This window comes from Mycteria americana, chromosome 5 (assembly GCF_035582795.1).
Source record: "Mycteria americana isolate JAX WOST 10 ecotype Jacksonville Zoo and Gardens chromosome 5, USCA_MyAme_1.0, whole genome shotgun sequence".
Taxonomy (NCBI): Eukaryota; Metazoa; Chordata; class Aves; order Ciconiiformes; family Ciconiidae; genus Mycteria; species Mycteria americana.
The window spans coordinates 38083445-38103439 of record NC_134369.1 but is presented as its reverse complement, the minus strand read 5'-3'; the positions used below and the strand labels follow the sequence as shown (position 1 = coordinate 38103439).

Here is a 19995-nt window from a genome sequence, read left to right as displayed (position 1 = left end):
TTGCATTGTACAAAAGTTGGAGTAACTTCACAACAGTAGCATGGATTTGCATGGTTTTGTATTCTGAAATAGTTGACTATAAACCACCTGTTTCCCTTTGTACCAGAAAACTGGGCACAAAATATAGCTGCAAATCTCCACACTAAGACAGATATTCAGTCTTCTGTAAAAGTGGAAGATTTGGCAAGATGAACTGGCAAATGCAACTACTTGCTAGTTTCAAAATGTCAGCTTTGCACAAGATACTTTCAAGTTTCTACATATGAAAATGCCCACCCTTTCAAGAACACCCCCCCCCCCAAACACCACAGATCAGCACTGTAGCATCCTGCTTCAAAACTTTTCTCTCTTCAACACAAAATGCATAAAGACCTGTAACTCCAAACTCGCCTATTTCAGATACCAGAAAATGAAAATAGAGCCTGCTTTAAGATACATATGGTATAATGCAGTGGGGCTGATGTCACTCAACATAGGGCATGAGTACTTTTTTTTGTTCTTTCCTATTCTCCCATCCTTCCTGCACCCCAAGTGTTAAAACTGTAGCCTCTGATAACATAAGGCAGCCTACAGAAAAGGAAAGATCCTTTCAATTATATCTCGCTGCAGAAGACAGGCTCCTGGAGGACTGATGCTTTTTTTTTTTCTTTTAATACCAGTAGCAATTTGTAAGCACTATTAAGTAGCCTGGAACTGCAGCACCTGTGTGATACAAGGGTATTCCACTGCAGAGTACTCTTTACTAAGAAAGAGGTGTAACTCCATTTTGGAGTTACACATAATCATTAAGACATACTAGCTTCTTTGTAGCCAGCTAGTTAATGGGGTAGCTTTTTTCCATCTCCACTCTTCAGCAAGCTATCAGCAATACCTAAACTTTGCTTTTTACATTAACAGAATATTGGGGTTTTTTAGCTCTGCAGAAAGAGGCAGTTCCTCAGAAGGCTTCTTTAATTTCAGTTTAGGGAATGGGTAAGTCCTAGTTCATGCTTCAAATAAAAACCCTTTCAGCAAAACAGCCTCAAGTACTCTCAGGGAACATTGAGGCAAGAGACATACTGTTTTTCAAAGGCATTAACTGTGTATCAAGTGGTATAACAGGAAGAACAGCTTTGCAGAAGCATCCCTCATCCTCAAGTACATACATACTTCTGCATCACAAGAACGTACACGATAAAGGGTTAATTCTGCCTGCATCTTTTGACACATCCTAGAAACAGCATTTTCAGAAAGTATCACAAAGATTAGCGTTTATGCACATGACTGTTCATAAAGTTAATTCTTAGCTTCACCGAGACAACTACGTGGATTTCATGGAGTTACAAAGCTATTAAGACATTTTACTCATGTCACCTTTGAGCAGATATCATACATATACATTCTATTACAGCAAAACTGATTCCTAGCCATTTGAGAACTAAAGAGCATACAACAAGCTGAGCCTGAATGTCAGCATGAATAGTTTAAATTAGTTCTTTAAGACCACGACAGAAAAATAATTTCATAATGGAGACCAGAATCCTGTTCTTACAGTCTAGTAGCTGCCTGAAAACAGTAAAAGAATTCATTTTAAATAAGGCACAGATACTAATGACTTAATGTTTAATACTGTATTATTGATGCTGTCAAAATACAACTTTTGGCAGTTAAAAATAATGCATTATTTTATTAGATATTTCTTAATAACGATTCTCAAGTCAATCTTACCTTGCCACCAGAACAAAAGCACCATCCACAGTTACGATTTGGTAGATCCATGGCCACATGCAGAATTCATTATAAGCCCATGTATTTACATCTACAGTCAAGCTGGATTTTTGACTACTAGAGTATTTCACTTTAGTCAATTACAATGATTACTTCTTGTATTATCAGAAATAAATGGCCACGAGTTACTTCATTTTGTCTATTAAAAAAACAGGAGAAAATAAGATCCGAGTTTCCATCACCTTTACAGTATTCTCCTTGAGGAATAATCTAAGAGTTTTAGCAATTGCTACCTAAATTATGAAGCTAGTCTTTATGTTACTTTTACATTTAAGTGCTCAACAGAACAGTGAAGTAATAAAAGAACATCATCATACTGTAGTTCCTTTAAATTTTTAATTGACAGCAAGAATATTTGAAAAGTAGTAAGTTCTATCTCAAACTCTTTTAAGTGTGAAATATCTCTAATGGTACAAAAGAATTCTAGCAAAAAGAATTTGGCTATGTGCATATCTCGAGATTGTCCCACAGAGTTCTCAGTTTTGGGATGTCCCAGAAACTCTTCCCCTGTAGCTGACTGCCCTGGGAAGTGCAAAACCTTTGGCGGTTTAAAGAATATTCAAAGAACCAAAAGCACCAAGTTCTCATGACAGATTTCTAGTTGGCCTTCAGAAGTCAGCAATAATGATATTTAAATTAAATACAAAATGAAGCAACAATAGGCCTAAAGCTGTTGACCACTACCAGAGTTTAAAATTCATTTATTTCATTTGTAAAGCAAAAACCACTTGGGGCTATCAAAAGACTCTTCTCCTGCACGTCAATAAAAGTGCATATGCTTAATGCTCGGTATGAAAACAACCCTTGTTAAGTACTTAGTTTAAGGAAGTTGACTATTTGGCAATACATGCTGTGCATGTATATTTATGTTTTAAGTCAACAGCTGGCACTTCATAAGTTTTAATTGGAAAAGCATGCTTCCTAATCACAAAATAAAAAAAGGCAAGAGCAAGCCTAAAATCAAGACTCCCTCAGAGCTATTAAGCTATAGTTTTTAAATTAAAATAGTACAGGATAGCAATAGGACAGTAAAAGAATTTATAGCTGTATTTTCAATGCTATTGTTGGTATGAATTTGCCATCATTGATCAGGCTAGAACTTGATTAATTTTGCAAAAGCTCTTTGTCAGTTTCTTAAAGGAGGTAGTATAAAGGGTGTGATTTGAATAACATGGCCTCATCTGGCTGTAAACATTTCAAACAATACACATAAATATCTATGATAAAAAGTACTGTGGAAGAGATTATTCTAGAAATTGTTTTTATGAACTTGAAAGGAAAAAAACAGTAGATACATTTAATATATTTACTTATTTGCATGTAGTTTAAATGATACAGAACAAGATTACTGTGTTAGAAATCCACATACAATATAAAAACATTTGTTAGACATAAATTCACCATTCTGCTGACATTTGCAATAACTGTTTATCCAAGCTTAACTTCAGGTATTTATAATGTTTTTCATACACGAATTTTTGTATATGTGCAATGTTTCATTAACTACACAATGTGAAACCCTGATTTTTGTAGTTTTTCATCACAATCTGAACATAATAGCTATCTGCGTCTTAACACATTGGCTTTTTGAAACACTAGTAATTAAGGCATCTTTGCTGTATAGTTTCTCAATAGTGCAAACAAAAACTGTCTTTAATAATTTGATTAAAACATAGAAGTAATTGAATATTCCAAAGTTTTTTTTTTAATGTAATTGGAAGATAGTTGTGCATTTTGGAGTTCTCTTGTGAAAGAAACATTTGAAAGCTCTTAATGCTGATTGCTTTTGTTGGTTCCTTATAACTGGTTCTGCTGTCTTGTCTTCATGACAGTGTAATTCATCTTCTTTCATGCGATGTTGTAGTAAAATACAGTAGCATTTAAATGAATACCTAGTAACTGAGTGAATCCCAAATGCAGCAAAGGCATACAGTTTTCATAGTGCACTTTCACCTCACTGAAGTAAAAGTTGCTCCTACTAGACATTTTTCCACTTCAATGTGAAGTAGATGGTTAGGATTTTGTTAGTGGTTTCATTGAACAGCTTGACATTTCAGTTCTCTTCTGCCAGTATTTCTCAAAAGGCTTTCAGAAATAGTACATATTTCGGGGATACTTTAGGGGATTGTTTCACCACATAAGCACACAGTTTCCCAATCATGTCAGTGTAGCTGTAATAAATAAGCATTTACATCCTAGAAGGGGAAAAAAAAAAGGAGAAAGTATGTGTCACATTACTTAAGGCTATAGCATCAACTGTGTGTCTGAGGCAGGGTAACCAATCAGGACCATAATACAAGAATAATTATTTTTAGACCAAACTTCAGGACAAGTTATCTTCAACTTCAAGATTACTTTCAATTAATGCTTTCAATGGCATTTCTTTATGTACTTAAAAGCCTGCAAGAACAGTGGGGTTAGTTTCCAAAGCTATCAATTTAGTCTGTTTTTCCTCTGCTCCCTGCATGCACAGGAAAGTCATCATCATGAGATAATGTATGTGAAACATGTTTATTAAGAGTGATATTCCTTCACTCCATCCCTCCAACATTCTTGTACTACTCCTTTTGCTCCTGACTTGTTCAGGTGGCCTTGGTCACAATCTATCCTGATATACATTAAGAAGTAGGCAAATGAACAGAAAGGGAACCTGAATCCTAGAGAAACAGACACTGGCTATAACTGCTATGTTGATCTACCAGAAGAACTAGGCGGTCTATATGACAAGCTCCCATTGCTCTACCAGCTGGAGTTAGCACTGAGTTCTTCTGCATCCCTGCTGACTGAAACTCTGCAAGAAGTTTGTAATTATCCTTGTAGAGACATCAAAATTGAAGTCAGAGGTGTACAGCAGTCCCAGAAGAACAAGAAATAACTTACTTGATACATCAAAGTGACAAATTCTGTAGCCATAGAATTATAGATTCCACAAAGCTCCTTCAGATACAAGTAAAGCATGCAATCTCCAAGTTCTTTTCAAGTTCACTCAAATCCTGCATATAACCAAGTGTCTGCTTTAAGTCCTTTCTCACTGTCTATCTTCAACAGGTCCCGCCATGTGGAGAGGTTTCTTGTGAAAAACAGTAACTGAGTGTAACTCAGTGACACTCAGTGTAACTCTTGGTGCTCAACCTCAGAAAGCCACGTTTATAGAGATGAGTATCACGAGCAGCAAATCATGCATTTACTAGACACCCTCATTATATTACTGATACCACAACATACCGAGAAAGGCAAACAGGGATTCACTTCAGATGGAGACACTCTTCTGCTCTCCACAAACTTATCATTTTCTAAGCATTAAGTTAGCAATAAGCTTTAGAATTTAGTATGTTGTCACTTGCCCCAGTCACCTGACGTGCAAATGCCAACAACATTGCTGGGCTAAGATTCTCCATGCTGCATTACACTTACAACAATGGGTACAGCAGATTTCAGAGAAAACATCTGTCCTTTCACAGTCTACCTACTCACCTGGGCCCTTTTTTACATCAATTTTAAGGCTTATTACCATTAGCTATTCTATTATTAAGGAGATGCTTTCTCTGTAGAGAAAGAAAAAAGGATAAAAAATTCATTGTTAGCATTCTAAACCACACTACTATTAGCCTGGGGAATACACCCCAGACTTCTGTAAAAATTGTGCAATATACTTGAGCATTAGTGGAAAATAAAGGTGTTTCTATCCATGTTATTTAGTGTAAATAACATCAAATGAGAGGAACACTGCAAGTGATACAGCTATGTTCATTACTAAACACAACTGGAACTGGATTACCTTAGCTATATTACCAGTATATCCTGGAACCAGAGTAAGATGATTCTCCTGTTCCCATAATCCACTTAATTGTTTTTTTAAAATATGAATATTTCTGAAAAAGAATGAACAACACTTTATAACATAGATACTACATTTCAGTAAACTTTGACTGAAATACATGATTAATACTGCATATAGACTTAGTCTGTATGATAGATATCGCCACAATATCAGAAAAATTTTGATCCAACTTCTACAGCATTTGGATAACCCCTGATATGACTATATTCTACATGTATTAAAACACCAGTAAAAACAAACCAAAAACATGACAATCCTTAAAGTGAGTTTCCAAATACCACCTGTGTCCTAAGGACACAAGAACTTATTTTAAGTACTTTAAGCTTTTACTTTCAAATTATGAGTATATGTTTTTCCCCCTTGTAGATAAGGTGTGCTCCTACTGATCAAAGTTAAAACAGATCGAGATGGAATAAGCTACAGAAACACATTTAAGTATTTCCCAATACTATACTCACCCATCCTCTGCCTTTTCTGTATGTGCAGATAGTTCTGACCACCATCTTTTAATGACAGCCTGAAGCCAGTTTAAACCAACTATCACATATCTGTAACAACATATTTTACACATTATGCTTATTTTTTTTCCTCCCACTCCAATATCTACAGGTCAGCTAAAGTGCCAAGACAAATTGGTAAGCAACTTAGAAAGCAACATGTTTTCTATTCTGGAAGAAAAAAAATCTAGACAAATTGGCAAGTTTAAATAGTTGCCTATGTTTTCATTTTCAAAGTGGTAAACTGAAGCTCTCATTGAAAAAGCAGACATTCTTCAGGTATTTTGCCTGAAAACTTTGCCTTGATTTCACACTATAAAGCATACTAAATCCTCAGCACTATTCTGGTTTTCTATTTAGGATAAATAAACCTGCAGAAGGGCAAAGCCAGTCCCCGCCATGTCCTTAACCTTGCAGAAAAGAGTTTTTGCACCACTGGTTTGTTAAAGGAGAAAGGTTCACAGTAAAGCTCCCCTTCAGGTAGGTGTTCCCTAAGAAAGGCAGGGTTGGAAGAAGGGGGAAGAGGGAACAAGAGTCAGAGGACTAAATACCATTAACTTCTAGGGCACTGCATAGCCAGGAAGTACTAGTGTTTTGAAAACATCCAAAACTGATACTTACTCTTCATATTTGCTTTTAAGCAGTGATTTCACTAAAGGCAAAAGATCTACACAGCAGCCAACTGAAATATATGGTTTTTCTTCCTGTAAACTTAAAAACCAAGATGTTTCAGAAGTGCTTGAACTTCAGCGTGGTTATAGCAGATTCATATCCCCCACTTTTTTTTGTCTGTACCTGTTTGTAAGCACAGGAAGGCAGTCTACTACTACTCCAAGATCCTGTATCCTAGAAACATTAAGAATAAAATCAGAAATGTTACTAGTAGAGCATAGTGGAAGCATATACTTCAACCTATGATTTCAAGAATAAGTAGAACAAAGTTACAATATTTAAGGAACCCCTAAAAATACTGCAGCATTATTTGGGATTGCTACCACTTTAAGAATATGAGACACTCAGTTTACCTCACTAAGTAGGCAACCAGTTCACTTATACTTCTCCTTCTCCAAAAGGTTAAAGCTACATTCAGCCTCAGATTCCTGCTGAAAAGAACTTGAGCCATAGTTTCATGGTCCTGAGAAACCTGTATATTTTTGAAAATATAAAAGTAGTTTACAAGTAGCCAGCAACAACACAATAAGCTGCTGTAATACAGTAATTTAGTATATGAAGATATACTGTCCTACCTGTATGCTGATGAGCTTTAGAAATTCACCTAACAATGGCCTTAAAACCACAAATTTCCCTTAGAAGGAGGCACAAATAGATTAAGACTACTTTACCCAAAAGCTACAAGAATAAGGTATGTAGATACCTAAAGAGAGGTATCTAATAATTAGATAGAGCATTTATGAGCATCAGCCTATAATTCTCACCAACTTTGAGAACTTTTTACTTAGATGCTTATTAATTTTGAGAACTTCAACAATTTAGACACAAGTAATTACATGTATTATTCTGAACTTTGACAGAAAAGGTTGATTTCTGAAAAAGTTTGTTCTTGGAATGAAGTTTAGGTATTTTATTAAAATCTTGGATCAGAATGAACACTGTAGAGCCACCCACATCTCTCAAGCCAGTTAAACAGTCATTTGTGACCAGTGATCTGGTCTTTTAGTTTCTCAGAGGATGCATCTTCCCCAGTCTTCATTTCTTTACCCTTCTTTCTGCAACCTCTTTATTCTAGCTATTCTGCTCCTCCTTCCTTGAAACTATCAAATTAAATGGAGTGCAAGAGTGCCACAGACTTGTACCTCCAGCCCACTGGACTCTCAGGGTTCTCTCTTCATGGCAGCCCACACTTACAATACCATGAAAAGACAGCATGGTGATAAGTCTTTGATCTTATCTTCCCTGCCATGCCCCACTTTAAACACCTGCAAGCCTCAATGGGTAGCAAACATCTACAGTGACAGAATTAGAAACTTCAACATTAAGGGACTTAAATGGCCTTCAGTGTCACAAAACCTGTTTCATTTAAATATCTGACCTTTTAGCCAGTTTCAGAAGCCCTGCAAGCATTCACTGGGTTTCATCAAGCAATCTTAACAAGAAATAGTCTTATACAAACACTTCAGTTAGTTTCATACATGCTAAGCTGATACTGCTATTGAAAATGGTCCTATCCTACCTCACTAGCGTATTCCCATCCATACTCTAACACTTTCACACTTCCATAAACATGCATGCGGCCATGCATTATGCCAGTTCATGAAACCTAACCAGGTCAAAACAATGCTTTCCTTTGGTGCTGGTACAATTTTAACCTAGACTAGCCTGGCAGATCTGAGATTCTGCTGACACAAACATGAGGAAAACTGGCAGGACTATCACCGTTAGCAACTGTATCACTGTAAACTGACAGATAAAGACTGCAAATCACAAGACCTGAGCCAATCTATATGTTAAGAAAATATCTTTGAAAACTTTCACAGCTAACCACACAAAGAAACTACCAGGAACACTTTTATTTTAAACTAAAGTTTCTTTAAACTCTACTTACCTCTGAAAAAAATCCACTATATTTGGATGAGGGGCCTTCTGTTTGAGACGAGCCAGAGTCACTAGAATTCAGCAAGTGTGTACGACTGTCGTTGTGCAGTTTTGCTGGCAGATTCCCTGCACAAGCCAGTTCATTTTCTTTATTTGCCATGTCACAGCCCCTAGATTTAGGGAACTGTTTCTTTCTGTAGCAAGGCTTTGGAGTATAACAATGAACTTTTCTTTTACAATATACTACTTTGAAAAGAGAGAGGGGACTGGTCACCGTTTTTCCAACTGTTATTCTGCAATAATAAAGCAGTATTTTAGTGAATGTTGGTCTAAACTTAATTGATACTTTGTGTTATTAAGTTAAAATACATCATTATGAATTCAGCAGTCAACTTGCAGGTTACTTAAAACATTTTATCCCAGAGACATACCTTCATGACATTTGGGTTATCAGAAGTAAGAGCTACCACCAATATTTTTCTTCTGCCTTTATTAACGCAGAGACTCATTATTATGGAAGTGGACACAAGAACCAAGTATTGTCAGTAAAATTAAGACCTATCTTCCATTTGTGTCTGCTTGGGTGTTGTAATAGATTTAAACTGCTGCTTCCTCCCTGCCTCCCTCTCACTTGAAACTCAGACTCTACACAGCACAGCCCTCCTACCTGTTTGTGTATGAAGCCAGCTGTTTTGGAGATTTCTTACCCTGGGAGAAATGGAATAGAGAACAAAAAAGCTTTATTACTAAAAGGGCTCAAACACTCCCACAGTTTGTCAAAAAGAAGTCCTGCTTTCCCGTGGCCTAAGTTTACCACATATTCCCTCCCTTCCACCCACTCTGCCTATTCTGCACTGAAGCACAGCTACGTGAGCCTTCCTATAATCTTCAAGTATTTCACAGTGACCTACAGATGGACTAGCTCTGCCACAGCTGTCCTTGGAGCACCACGGTTAGCTATAGGCTCGGGGTATCTTTGGCAAGAGATGGGATTGTGACATCAGAGACAGATTCTTTAGTTACTAGCAAACTAAAAACTGTGACTAATATAAAAAGCCTACTGGAATCATGGCAAAATTGCATTATTTGTCTCATACATACATTTAAGGGCCCATAATACAGCAGATGCTAGTATTGGGAAGGATGACAGCAGAACATCTCCCCACCAAAGCACAACAACAAAAAAATCAAGACTGCTGTAGACAACACCAGCTTGATTATACTGAATTCATTCATATGAAACAGATTAGCACCCTGATACCAATTACGCTGCATAGAACAGTGATATCCCAGAGGAACCACAAAATTCATTCAAGGTTGTGCCACACAGATTAGCAAAATCTTTGAAAATTAAGCAACACAATTTGAAGATGAATTTCTAAAGACTATTTTATACAGTAATCTTCAATGTTTTAAAACTTCATGTAATGAAGATGAATTCAATGGTGACATTCTGGTCTATTTTTTTCATTAGTAAACAAATTATTAAAAGTAAAAAAGCACTAAGATGCTCAAGTTAGAAATATGTATTTTCATATAAACAGGTACTATGCTCACATACTACAGGCATTTCAACTTGAAAATTTATACTACTGTTAAGATTTATGTTGTGCACATCAGCAAAACAATGCTATGATCTTTTTTTGGTAACACCGAGTCCTAAAATCATGTGGGTTTTAATCCATAATTTCAATAAACAGACAGACATACAGGATATTGGCATCTTCACCACTGTTTGAAGTGATCTTACAGTGAGTTTACCTCCCTAGTACTTCCTCTGTACTCCACTGCCTTACTTATTCTTCAGCTAGTAACACAGGTAAGAGGTTATGAGAAAATGTTTCTGACTGGCAAGAATCCAGTAAAAGTACACATTACTAGACAATGTGGTAGATCAAGCTATATGATAACAAGATGATAGGTCCATTTCAATGCAGGTATTTCACCTACCCCACCTCTCACTTGTGCCATGTAGCTCTCTTGGCAAGAGAGAACTTTTTGATGATAGAATTCCTCTACCGAAACAGTTCTTGGCTAGACTGCAGAAAAGTAGGCGTGAATAAAACCATATCAGTACCTACTGCTCACGTGGATCATATGATGCACATATCTGTGTAGCCACTGCCTGTGCCTATTGTAATGCATAGTTTTCATAATATAATTGCTGTTCAAGCTAAAGTTCTATTGCACATCTGAACATGAAATGCCCAATAGTGCTATGCTTCTAGTTTTAGATTGCTCAGGACTCTGAGCTTGTTTCAATGTTTACTTCAGTTTCATCAGAGGACATGAAAAAAACCGAAACAACTTACCTCCTTCATGATCTTTTTAGTGGAAGAAGAGATTCTTTTTCTGGGGAGATCAATGGGACGACCTTCAATATGCAGTACTTTCTGTTTTCTAACATTGTGGGCTTCAGATGCCATAATCTCTCAAATCCCTGTTTTCAAGGGAAAGATATTTAGCTATATTTTCTAAAACATTCAGTCAACTTTCTTCAAATGCAGCTGGCAAAACCAGTTAAAACAGTTCAACTATTCGCAAGATGTTCCATAAATATATTCCAAAATAATCCAAGACATCATCCTTTAGCAAAAGTTAGCTGGAGGCCTTATTGTTAGTAACATGCTGATGAGCACTTGAAAATTCCCATTTAGTTTTCTAAAAAAAAAAAAAAAAAGGGAACAAAACCAAGTCGTCATCCCCCAAAGAAACAGAGGCAGAGATCTTGTTTTCAGACCAGCTTAGTACACCTGCACTGAGGGGTGCCATACGCACAAGAATAAGGCAGTTTGAGACTCTTTCCTCCACATCTCACATTATGAATTTCATCTGCCACCTAGAGAAAAATAATTGGTCCAACAACTGTTTCCAAGTGAGGAAAGGCAGCCAAATAAAAATAATCCCCATTTTTCAGGAAGAAGGCAAACTTCATCAAAACATCAAAGGTAAAAAACTGGAAGCAAAATATCTCCCCTTAATTCATTGGCAAATCCATCCCCCTGCCCATTTTTCTTGGCATATACCTTCGGCTATTTTTCATATTAAAAAAAAAAATCTTTATTCCACAGTTAACCAGTAAGAAGATGTCTGAAGTACTTTGTCTTGAAGTATGCAAATATTTCTACAAGAATCAAAACCAAGATTGAGACAGCTCTACATATGGTTTTGCATTTTGTGTAAGTGATTCAGAAAATCCATTGCTTGAGACTGGACTCACAAACTACATCATCATGGAGCACTATTCTTAAAAAGTTTTATCAAGACATCCTACCTTACTTTTAAAAACCAAGTGCTCTAATTTTACTGTTTTTCCCCTAAATGGCAAAACTCTGGTCCCAACATGAGTGCCCCAATCTCTCCCCTACACCTTTAGTACCAACGGTCTTATCCTTTTTTCTCTATGTAGCAGGTTTATCCCACATTAAGAACTTCAGGATTTAAAACACTAAGACACTGAGCACTGAAAAAGCCAGATGGGAAACAGCTTACTAGCCACAGAAGATCTTTCAATACAGTAGCTAAAGGCCATCAAATAAAACAAACAGGTGGCAGGCTCAAAACAAAGTAGGTGTATTCTCCACATAATGCATATTAAATTCCATATTGTAGGATACAGTGGAAGCAAAAAAAAAAATTCTTCAAATGCTTCAGTTTTCTTTAGAACTGGATCAGTACTGAAGACTCATTTGAGATCTCCCTAAAAAAAAGGAAGGTTTACTGACAGAAACCCTTACCCTGTAAGATGGGAACATGGAGCCCTCAGACCAACAACTTAAGCAAGCATTGTGAATGGCAGCATTATTTAGGGCAAGACCTTTAACAGATGGTGGTCCGCACTTTTCAAGATACAAGGCTGGCTTAAGACTGGTTCATTAACTGGACTCTTTCCCTGCATATTATGGGATGGTGACAATAATTGTCACTTGTGAGCACTCCATGCTTCCAAGGCTTCCAGTCACCAGGCTTATAAATAAATAGTAAAAAAGTATTTTTTTCCCTGAAGTTTAGAAGAAACCACAAGAACAACAAACAATTTCTCCTCTGCTTATTAGAGCAGTTTAAACAACTATTTTGACTCAAAATGGGCTGTACATTAAAATTTGAACTTGGAGCACAACACAAAGGCAAACGACTGAACTTTTAAAGAAAAGCCCAACCCGAAAACCCTAAAATTCAAAAAAACCCAGACTTATATTCAGGCTAATGATGAAGGCAGAAAGGTAGGACGACTTGGAAAAACCTTGATTTTTTTTTGCATCCCCTGTTTGAGAATGTTGCTGAGGGAAAAGCAATAAACTCCAGAAGAACAGGGAGGCCAACCTGCAACCACCAGAGCTAAACCCCATAGAATCATCCCATCAGATGCTAAAAAAATCCATAATCTCTGTTCCTGAAGAATCATTTTTGTGACTACTCCCATGACACACTGACAGCTTACAATTCTTCATGCAGAAGAGTGACCTCTCCTTACTTGCTTGTTTAATAAATGATCTCAAACTATCCTCCGCTTTCATGCTAAGCAGTTAGCGAGAATCTGATCTCCAACATAAGACAGCAGTGTTAAACTAGAATGCTTTTTACTTAAGAAAAGTGTAAAATATCAGAAGGCTAGAAAGAAGTGTCTTACCAAGGAAACTCAATTAGCATACCAGTGTTTAATATTGGGCTCTAAAGAGCCTAAGATAATACGTCAAAATACCTGAATTGGAGATATCTGAACTGGAGAGATATTATCCTGGAGGGAAACAAGTTCCCTACAAAAAGTTGAACATGTCCAAGAGAAAAATGAAGAGAATTACACACTTTGACAAATTTGATGTAAGAACATAATGCCCCCTAGCCTCCCAGTTGAAACAGGAAAAGACAACAGAACTATCAATTCTTTCTTTAGAGACTGGGAACAGAAACCCAAAAGGCCAACAGATGATGAGATATAAAGGAACATCCGATGAAGTAAAGTAAAACTGAAGTAAAATCCTTATGTCTGTGTTCACTGTCCTACAGTTTAGAGAGGTTTCCATAGTTTAACCTGTTTTGTGAGGGTCTCTGATGATGCAGAAGCAGCAGTGAAGATATAAGCAGTAACGAAATAGCTGTGGTGTTAACCAAGGTGCAGAACCTCTCCCTTAAAGCAGACAAAGCACCTAAAGAAATCATGTGTGGAAAATACAGTCAGTATTTAAAGATGGCCTCAAGGAAGATCCTGACTGACATCTCTGTTGTGCAAATTAGTAAACAATGTAATCAAGAATAGAATTACTGGACACAAACGAATAATACATTGGGAAAGATTCAACGCGGCCATTGTGAAGGCAAGTCTTGCCCTGCAAAATTAATGAAATTCTTTGAGAATATAAAGTAGTATAACATGGATAAAGGACAGCTAAATGATAGACTCTACCTGATATTCCAAACAGCTTCCAGAAGTCCCTCACTTAAATCTCTTGAGGAAACTAAGCAACCAAGTGATAAGAGGGAAAGTTTTTGCATGGAGAAGTAGCTAAGAAACAGTGATAAACTGTTTAAGCAGTTCCCACACTGAAGAAGGCTGCCACAGGAATCCTGCAGAAAATCTGCATTGGTTTATGCTGTTTGATATATTCATAAATTATCTCACAAAGGAGAGGAGTAGTTAAATGACAAAGACTGTTGACAATACAAAGTTATACCAGACACTGAAGATGAGGGCTAACTGAAGAACTAGATAAGGACTGTGATGTACATAAGCAGAAGCAATGATTATAGATTAATACAAACCAAAGCCTGTGTGCCCACAGGCATGAGGAAATTTTGGGTTCCCATATAGAATCACAGTTAATAATTGCTACCCACAACAAGATCTGGATATATGACAGTTTAATTTACATCATTTGGATTGCTCAGTGCTCCATATGGATCAATAAATAGTTAGAAAAATAAACAGAACAGTGTTGTGACAGCGTATAGAAATAATTTGTGCGTGTATGTCAAATATTGAGTGCAGGCTTAGTCCTCTTCCCTTAAAGAAAAAAAAAACCCAAAACCAAACACAAACCAAAAACCTCAAAAGACTTCTGAGTAAAGTAAAAAAGAGCTCAGACAAAGGCAAGTTAAAAAAAGGTATGGAATACCTTCCATACAATCAACAACCAAATAGATCAGGCCTTTTCGGTCTGGAAAAGAGGCTGCTTATACCAGAGAGAGGAAATAAGACAAAGGCCTACAAAATGAATGGCTTGGAAAAGTTGCATAGAGATTGTTCACTGTCTTGCCCAATATAATAATGAAGGGGCAAAAGACACTAGCTGAACGAAAGCTCAAAACTAAAAAAAAGGAGGTGGCTCTTTGTGCAAATTATAATCAAGCTGAACTTGCCACAGGATATTGTTGACCCAAATGTTGACATGGGTTCCAGAGTAGACTGTGCAAATTCATAAAAAAGAAATACACTGAAAGTGATTAAATACAGAAACACAATCCAGGTAGCACAAACACAGAGCAGAACACAAGCAGAAGAATCTGATACATCCAAACCTAATACTCCTACAATAAACTTAGTCCACATCTCAAGAAACCTGCTTCCAAAAGCTTAGTAACACATGATAAAATACTAGCTGGCCAGCAATTAAAAAGACAAATGCTAGAGGATTAAAGGCACTTTACAGGGCTCTTTACAACTTTCACTTCCTATCTACTATCAGATATCATCTAGGGATAGCTAATTAGACACTACCAACCACTGTTATTTTGGGATATGTGTGGAGGATTTTTAAACTGGCCTTAGTATCTAATTTATGAGATCAAACAACTTAACCTTAACTTCTTGAATTTTTCACTATTCCCTTGTGATGAGTACAGCTAGCGTGTTTGTTCAAAACAATCTGTTATACCATTTCATTAAGGCCAATGCGACTCCTTTGCTTTACAAAATTTTAAAAATAAAACTACGGATAGAATGCAAGTCCCTTCAGCTCTGCCTTAGCCCTTCATCATACAAGCCTAAACTGTCTGACAACTGTAACAAAGTAGACTGCAAATCTGAACGGAGATGCACAATTTCATTAAGATGACAGGGTCACATTCCACCAATTTCCCGCATCCCATGGGTGACTTCTCATAGCAGACGCCAACCCTCCTTCCTCCCCCTTTTATTCCCCTCAATTTCCAGGAAACAGAAGGACTAGTGTAACAGCAGCCATATATCCTGATAAGTCAGCTCATTTGTCCCCACAGTCAATAGACAGTACCTGCGCAAAGTTTTGTTGATGGCTCTACTGCTATTTTCAACTCTGATCTCTCCCAGATGCAATACAACTCTTCAAGTCACACCAGAATCAAGCAAAGAAAGTCAGCACTAAAAAGCTTTCAAGTGCATATCTATCAAAGGCAAGTATTAACAAACTCTGCCACTCCCTCCCATCATCCTACGTTCTGGGCACAGCCCCCAGAGAGGGACAAACTTTTCTTCGTGTGTTATGTAATCTACACATGTATTAACATTAATTTCTTACAGAACACAGACTGGAGTACTTTGCATGACAGCAAAGCAAATGTAAAATAGCTAGATTTCTTAAGTCATCAGTAAATACTCTTTAAAACATTCTTCCTGTCCTACTGTTTGTCCAAATTCTTAACAGCTATTTTTTGCTGTAGCATTCCACATACACTAACCATCACAGATGTTCCGGTGATTCTCCCCCACTCCATATTAAATCAAGTGCAAGTTCAAGGTTGACAATATTAGACTCAGATGAAAGAGTTAATTGTTACTCCCCAAGGAGGGGAGTTCATGCTTTGAAAGCATTCAAAATACATATACATCAGGGAATCAGTAATGGTCAACTAATTTCACTAATTATTAACAGATTTAAAATGCTCGTGAGAAACTTCCAAGAATGGTTATTCCAAATTTACTTCCAAAAGTGTAATTTGTCTACAAAAATAAATTAGCACTATCTTATGATGTAGAAGAGATTCTGCAAGCTTGGCATAATTTCCTTTCATTTTAACTCTGACAAATGTTACAGAATCCATCTGTCTCAGTTTTAGATGGCTTCCACATCCTTTGAATATGAAACAGTTTGGGTTGTTTTTTTTTTTTTAAACTCCTTTTTTAGTAATTTGTGCTCTGACAGTTCAGGAGGTATTAAATATTGAATTATCTTAAAAAAAGTGGAGTTCAAGATTTTAAGGAGTATGTTAATGCAAAATTTTTCTGTGACACTATAAAAAGTATGTCTTATATGCCAGCAAGACACAATTTTTTAACATGCTATACCTGTCAAGCCATTTGTTCCAGTTTAAAGTTTCATGTGTGGACAAAAATTACAGGAATTATATCAAATTTGCAGTAAAGACAAATACTATTTGAGTAACTAGTTAAAGTAAGTTACCTTACTCCTACAATTTAAGCTAATTTTCCTATTACTGTTACAGATGGAATTTGTATGTGGCCCACTGGCACAAGCAGTCACAACAAACCTCTGAAAATGACCACAAGTCAGGGTTCGGTTAAGTTTACTGAGGATGAACCCAGGTGTGAATTAGCTCTCCTTGTGGAGCTAGCCTAAGAGCCTAATAGCTGGACCTTATGCACATTCTGGAAAAAAATATTTTCTAGAAAAAAGTAAAATAAACAAGTACCCAGTTTTCTGCATCTGGAGGTACCATTTACAGATATGTTAAGCTGCCATAAAGTAATACTACTTGCCAGTGTTTTAGTCCTTTCTAAAGTCATCCTTCACTAATGAAAAGTTGCTTTTACCTGTTGATTTTCACTTATGAACACTCCAGGAATAGTAAGGTTAGAAAAGTTCTATTATTAAAATTATCTGTGATTTGTTATATAGGAAATAAAGATCCAATACACCAAAGCTCCCACATTAATATCTTAAACAAGTTTTAAGAAACTACTCATAAAATTAAATACAGTACATTTTTTTCTATTCATTGCTCAACCCAAACAGCTTCAAAAACCTGCAACAAGAACTTTAAATTCAAACCCAGAGAGACGCATATTGAAAAACGCCTCAAGCTCCAAACTTAGTGGAGGCATGGGTACTCACCACATCCCCACTTGACTGAACATAGTCTGTGACTACATTTCACATTGCTTGGGATCACACGACTTCTTTTATGTTACCCTTAAATACAGTTCTATTATTGAATGTGGTCTGTTTATAGTATTTAAAAAGCCTTCTTAATTCATACACAAGCTCCTTACCTGGAACCAACACACAAAAATTTTTTTTAAAAGCATCTTATTTAAATGATTTCAATAGAAATACATTGAAAAGGGAAGCTTCAAAACTGGGTGAGAGTATATACACACTACTATAATAATACATATGCATCATATACTCACATGTATGATTTTTTAAATATATGCATATAAAATACACTAATGATATTATTTCTAAGATATTATAATGAACTTCTGAGTTATAAAGTTTAGGAATTCAACCAAATGGTAACTTGAGTTCAATGAAATAATAATACAAACATTTTAATCAAGAGAGGCACTAACCTGCCTTCTGTTATGCTTTAATTCTACTAAACATGGGTAACTATCCTTTTTTTCCTTCCCTGATTACAGGCAGAGAATAGAAGTAACAAAAAACCAGGGGAGGGGGAAAAGCAAAATTCATGTTCCAAGAAGATATGGAAGAAAGCTGTTTTTAAGCAAACTGACTTAACCTTGCTCCAAAGCACAGCATGTTACAGTAACAGCAACAAAAAGTTTCTAAAACTACCTCCCAATCTCTCTCCTTAACAGATCTCACTATCCAGAATTTCTTTATTTTAGATCTACATTCAACAACATGCCAAACTACACCAGCACAACAGTGGAAGAAAAAAATCTGAAGGCCTTTTAACAAAGTAATTAATACAGGATCTGATTTTCAAGTATCTGAAGATTCCACCACCACCACCAATCCCCCCCCCCCCCGTTTTTCCCGCTGGAATCTGTCACACCCAGGGAATAAAATCCATCAGCAGGCCTCACACCCAGCTTGTCATCCTCCTTTTCGGCAGCACTAAAACCCTTCCTACTCTCCTTGCATTTATGTACCATTGCACACGCTTGCTTTGAGTTGTGGCTGATGTCACCATTTTAGAAAAAGACAAAACTGCCAGAACTCGCTCGCTGGAGACTGCAAGTACCGAAGACAGCTGTGCCGCAGGCCGGCCGGTGGGCGTGAGGGTGCCCCCGCAGCGGCGCAGCAGAGGTCTCCGGGGTGCTGGGCGGCGCAGGCAGGGGTGCCGGGCAGGGGAGGTTTGGCAGGGGCCGCCGCGCGTCCCACCGCGCGGGGAGCGGGAAGGAGGCAGCCCCGCTCCCCCACGGGCGGCGGCAGCCTTCCCGCAGCCCCCGCCCCGCACGCCGGGCGGGGCACCCCGGAGCCGCACCTGGCCCCGGCGAGGCAGAGCGCGGCCCGGACGGCGCCGCCCGCCCCACTCCGCCAGAGCCGGCGGCAGGCAGGGAGGTGGAAGGCCTCGCCGCAGATCCCTCCCGCCCCGGTTTCTCAGCGGCCGGAGACGCGCCCCGGGCCAAGAGGGCCCCCCGGCCCCTAGGGACCCCGCCCGCGGCCGGCCCGGAGCGCCAGCTTCTCGGCCGCGGCCCAGAGAGCCTTCACCCTCCCCCTCACTCACCCGCTGCTCATGGTACCGGGCCGGGCCACACCGAGGGGAAGGAGGAGCCACGGAGACCTACCGCCGGGGCCCAGCGCCCGGAGCCTGCGCCATTCAAACGGCGCCGCGCTGCATGCTGGGCCGCGCCGCGCCACGCCCCACCGGCCGCGCCGCGCGGCGCGGGCACGCGGCGCCCTCTGGCGGCCGCGCCGCGGGCACCTCCCAGGGGCCGGGAGCGCGCCCGCCGCGCCGGCGGCGGATGCCGCCGCCTCTCGTCTCGTCTCGTTTCGTCTCGCCCCGCCTGCCTGCCTGCCTGCCTGCTGCGGCGGGGCTGCTAGATAAGCTGCTTAGGCCGCTGCCTCCGTGTTTAGCAGGGTCGCTAGTCAGGGCAGGTCTGCTTCCGCCCTGGCGCCCAGGCCACCCAGCCGCCCTACCTCAAGCTTCCTCCGTCCTTCCCGCCTGGCGGCATGCTCTGGCCGTCTGCCGGGCCGAGTGCGCGCTGGGGCCGCCAGCCCCCTGGCCTTAACCGTGCTTCACCTGTGCCGATCGGGTCCAGCTTCCTGTTGGGAAAAGCTCCTCGTTCTCCAGCACCTCCCCGCCCGGAGTGGAGCCTCTCAGGCCCAGGGCTGGGTTCAGCCGGCCTGCTCGCTTCCCAGGTGGCGCCCAGCCTCACAGGCCTCAGGCCCGCACGCTGCAGGAGCACCTGCAGAGAAGGCGCAAAGGCAG

At 39.0% G+C, this 19995-nt stretch overlaps 1 protein-coding gene across 2 annotated transcripts; it reads right to left on the bottom strand.

The window, feature by feature from the left end:
- Positions 1–3050: 3050 nt before the first annotated feature.
- Positions 3051–19432, bottom strand: KATNBL1 (katanin regulatory subunit B1 like 1). 2 transcript variants are annotated; one of them, XM_075503020.1, is made up of 10 exons: positions 19291–19432; positions 10971–11098; positions 9326–9366; positions 8669–8951; positions 7131–7249; positions 6901–6951; positions 6727–6816; positions 6067–6156; positions 5546–5639; positions 3051–3962 (listed from the first exon to the last, which is right to left on the bottom strand). In XM_075503020.1, exons 2-10 carry the CDS (start codon positions 11082–11084, stop codon positions 3930–3932), a joined length of 915 nt encoding a protein of 304 aa, XP_075359135.1. In that variant the 5' UTR covers positions 11085–11098; positions 19291–19432; the 3' UTR covers positions 3051–3929. The 2 variants fall into 2 exon arrangements, with proteins under 2 accessions (XP_075359135.1, XP_075359136.1); XM_075503021.1 differs by lacking the exon at positions 19291–19432 and adding an exon at positions 18805–19034.
- Positions 19433–19995: the final 563 nt, after the last annotated feature.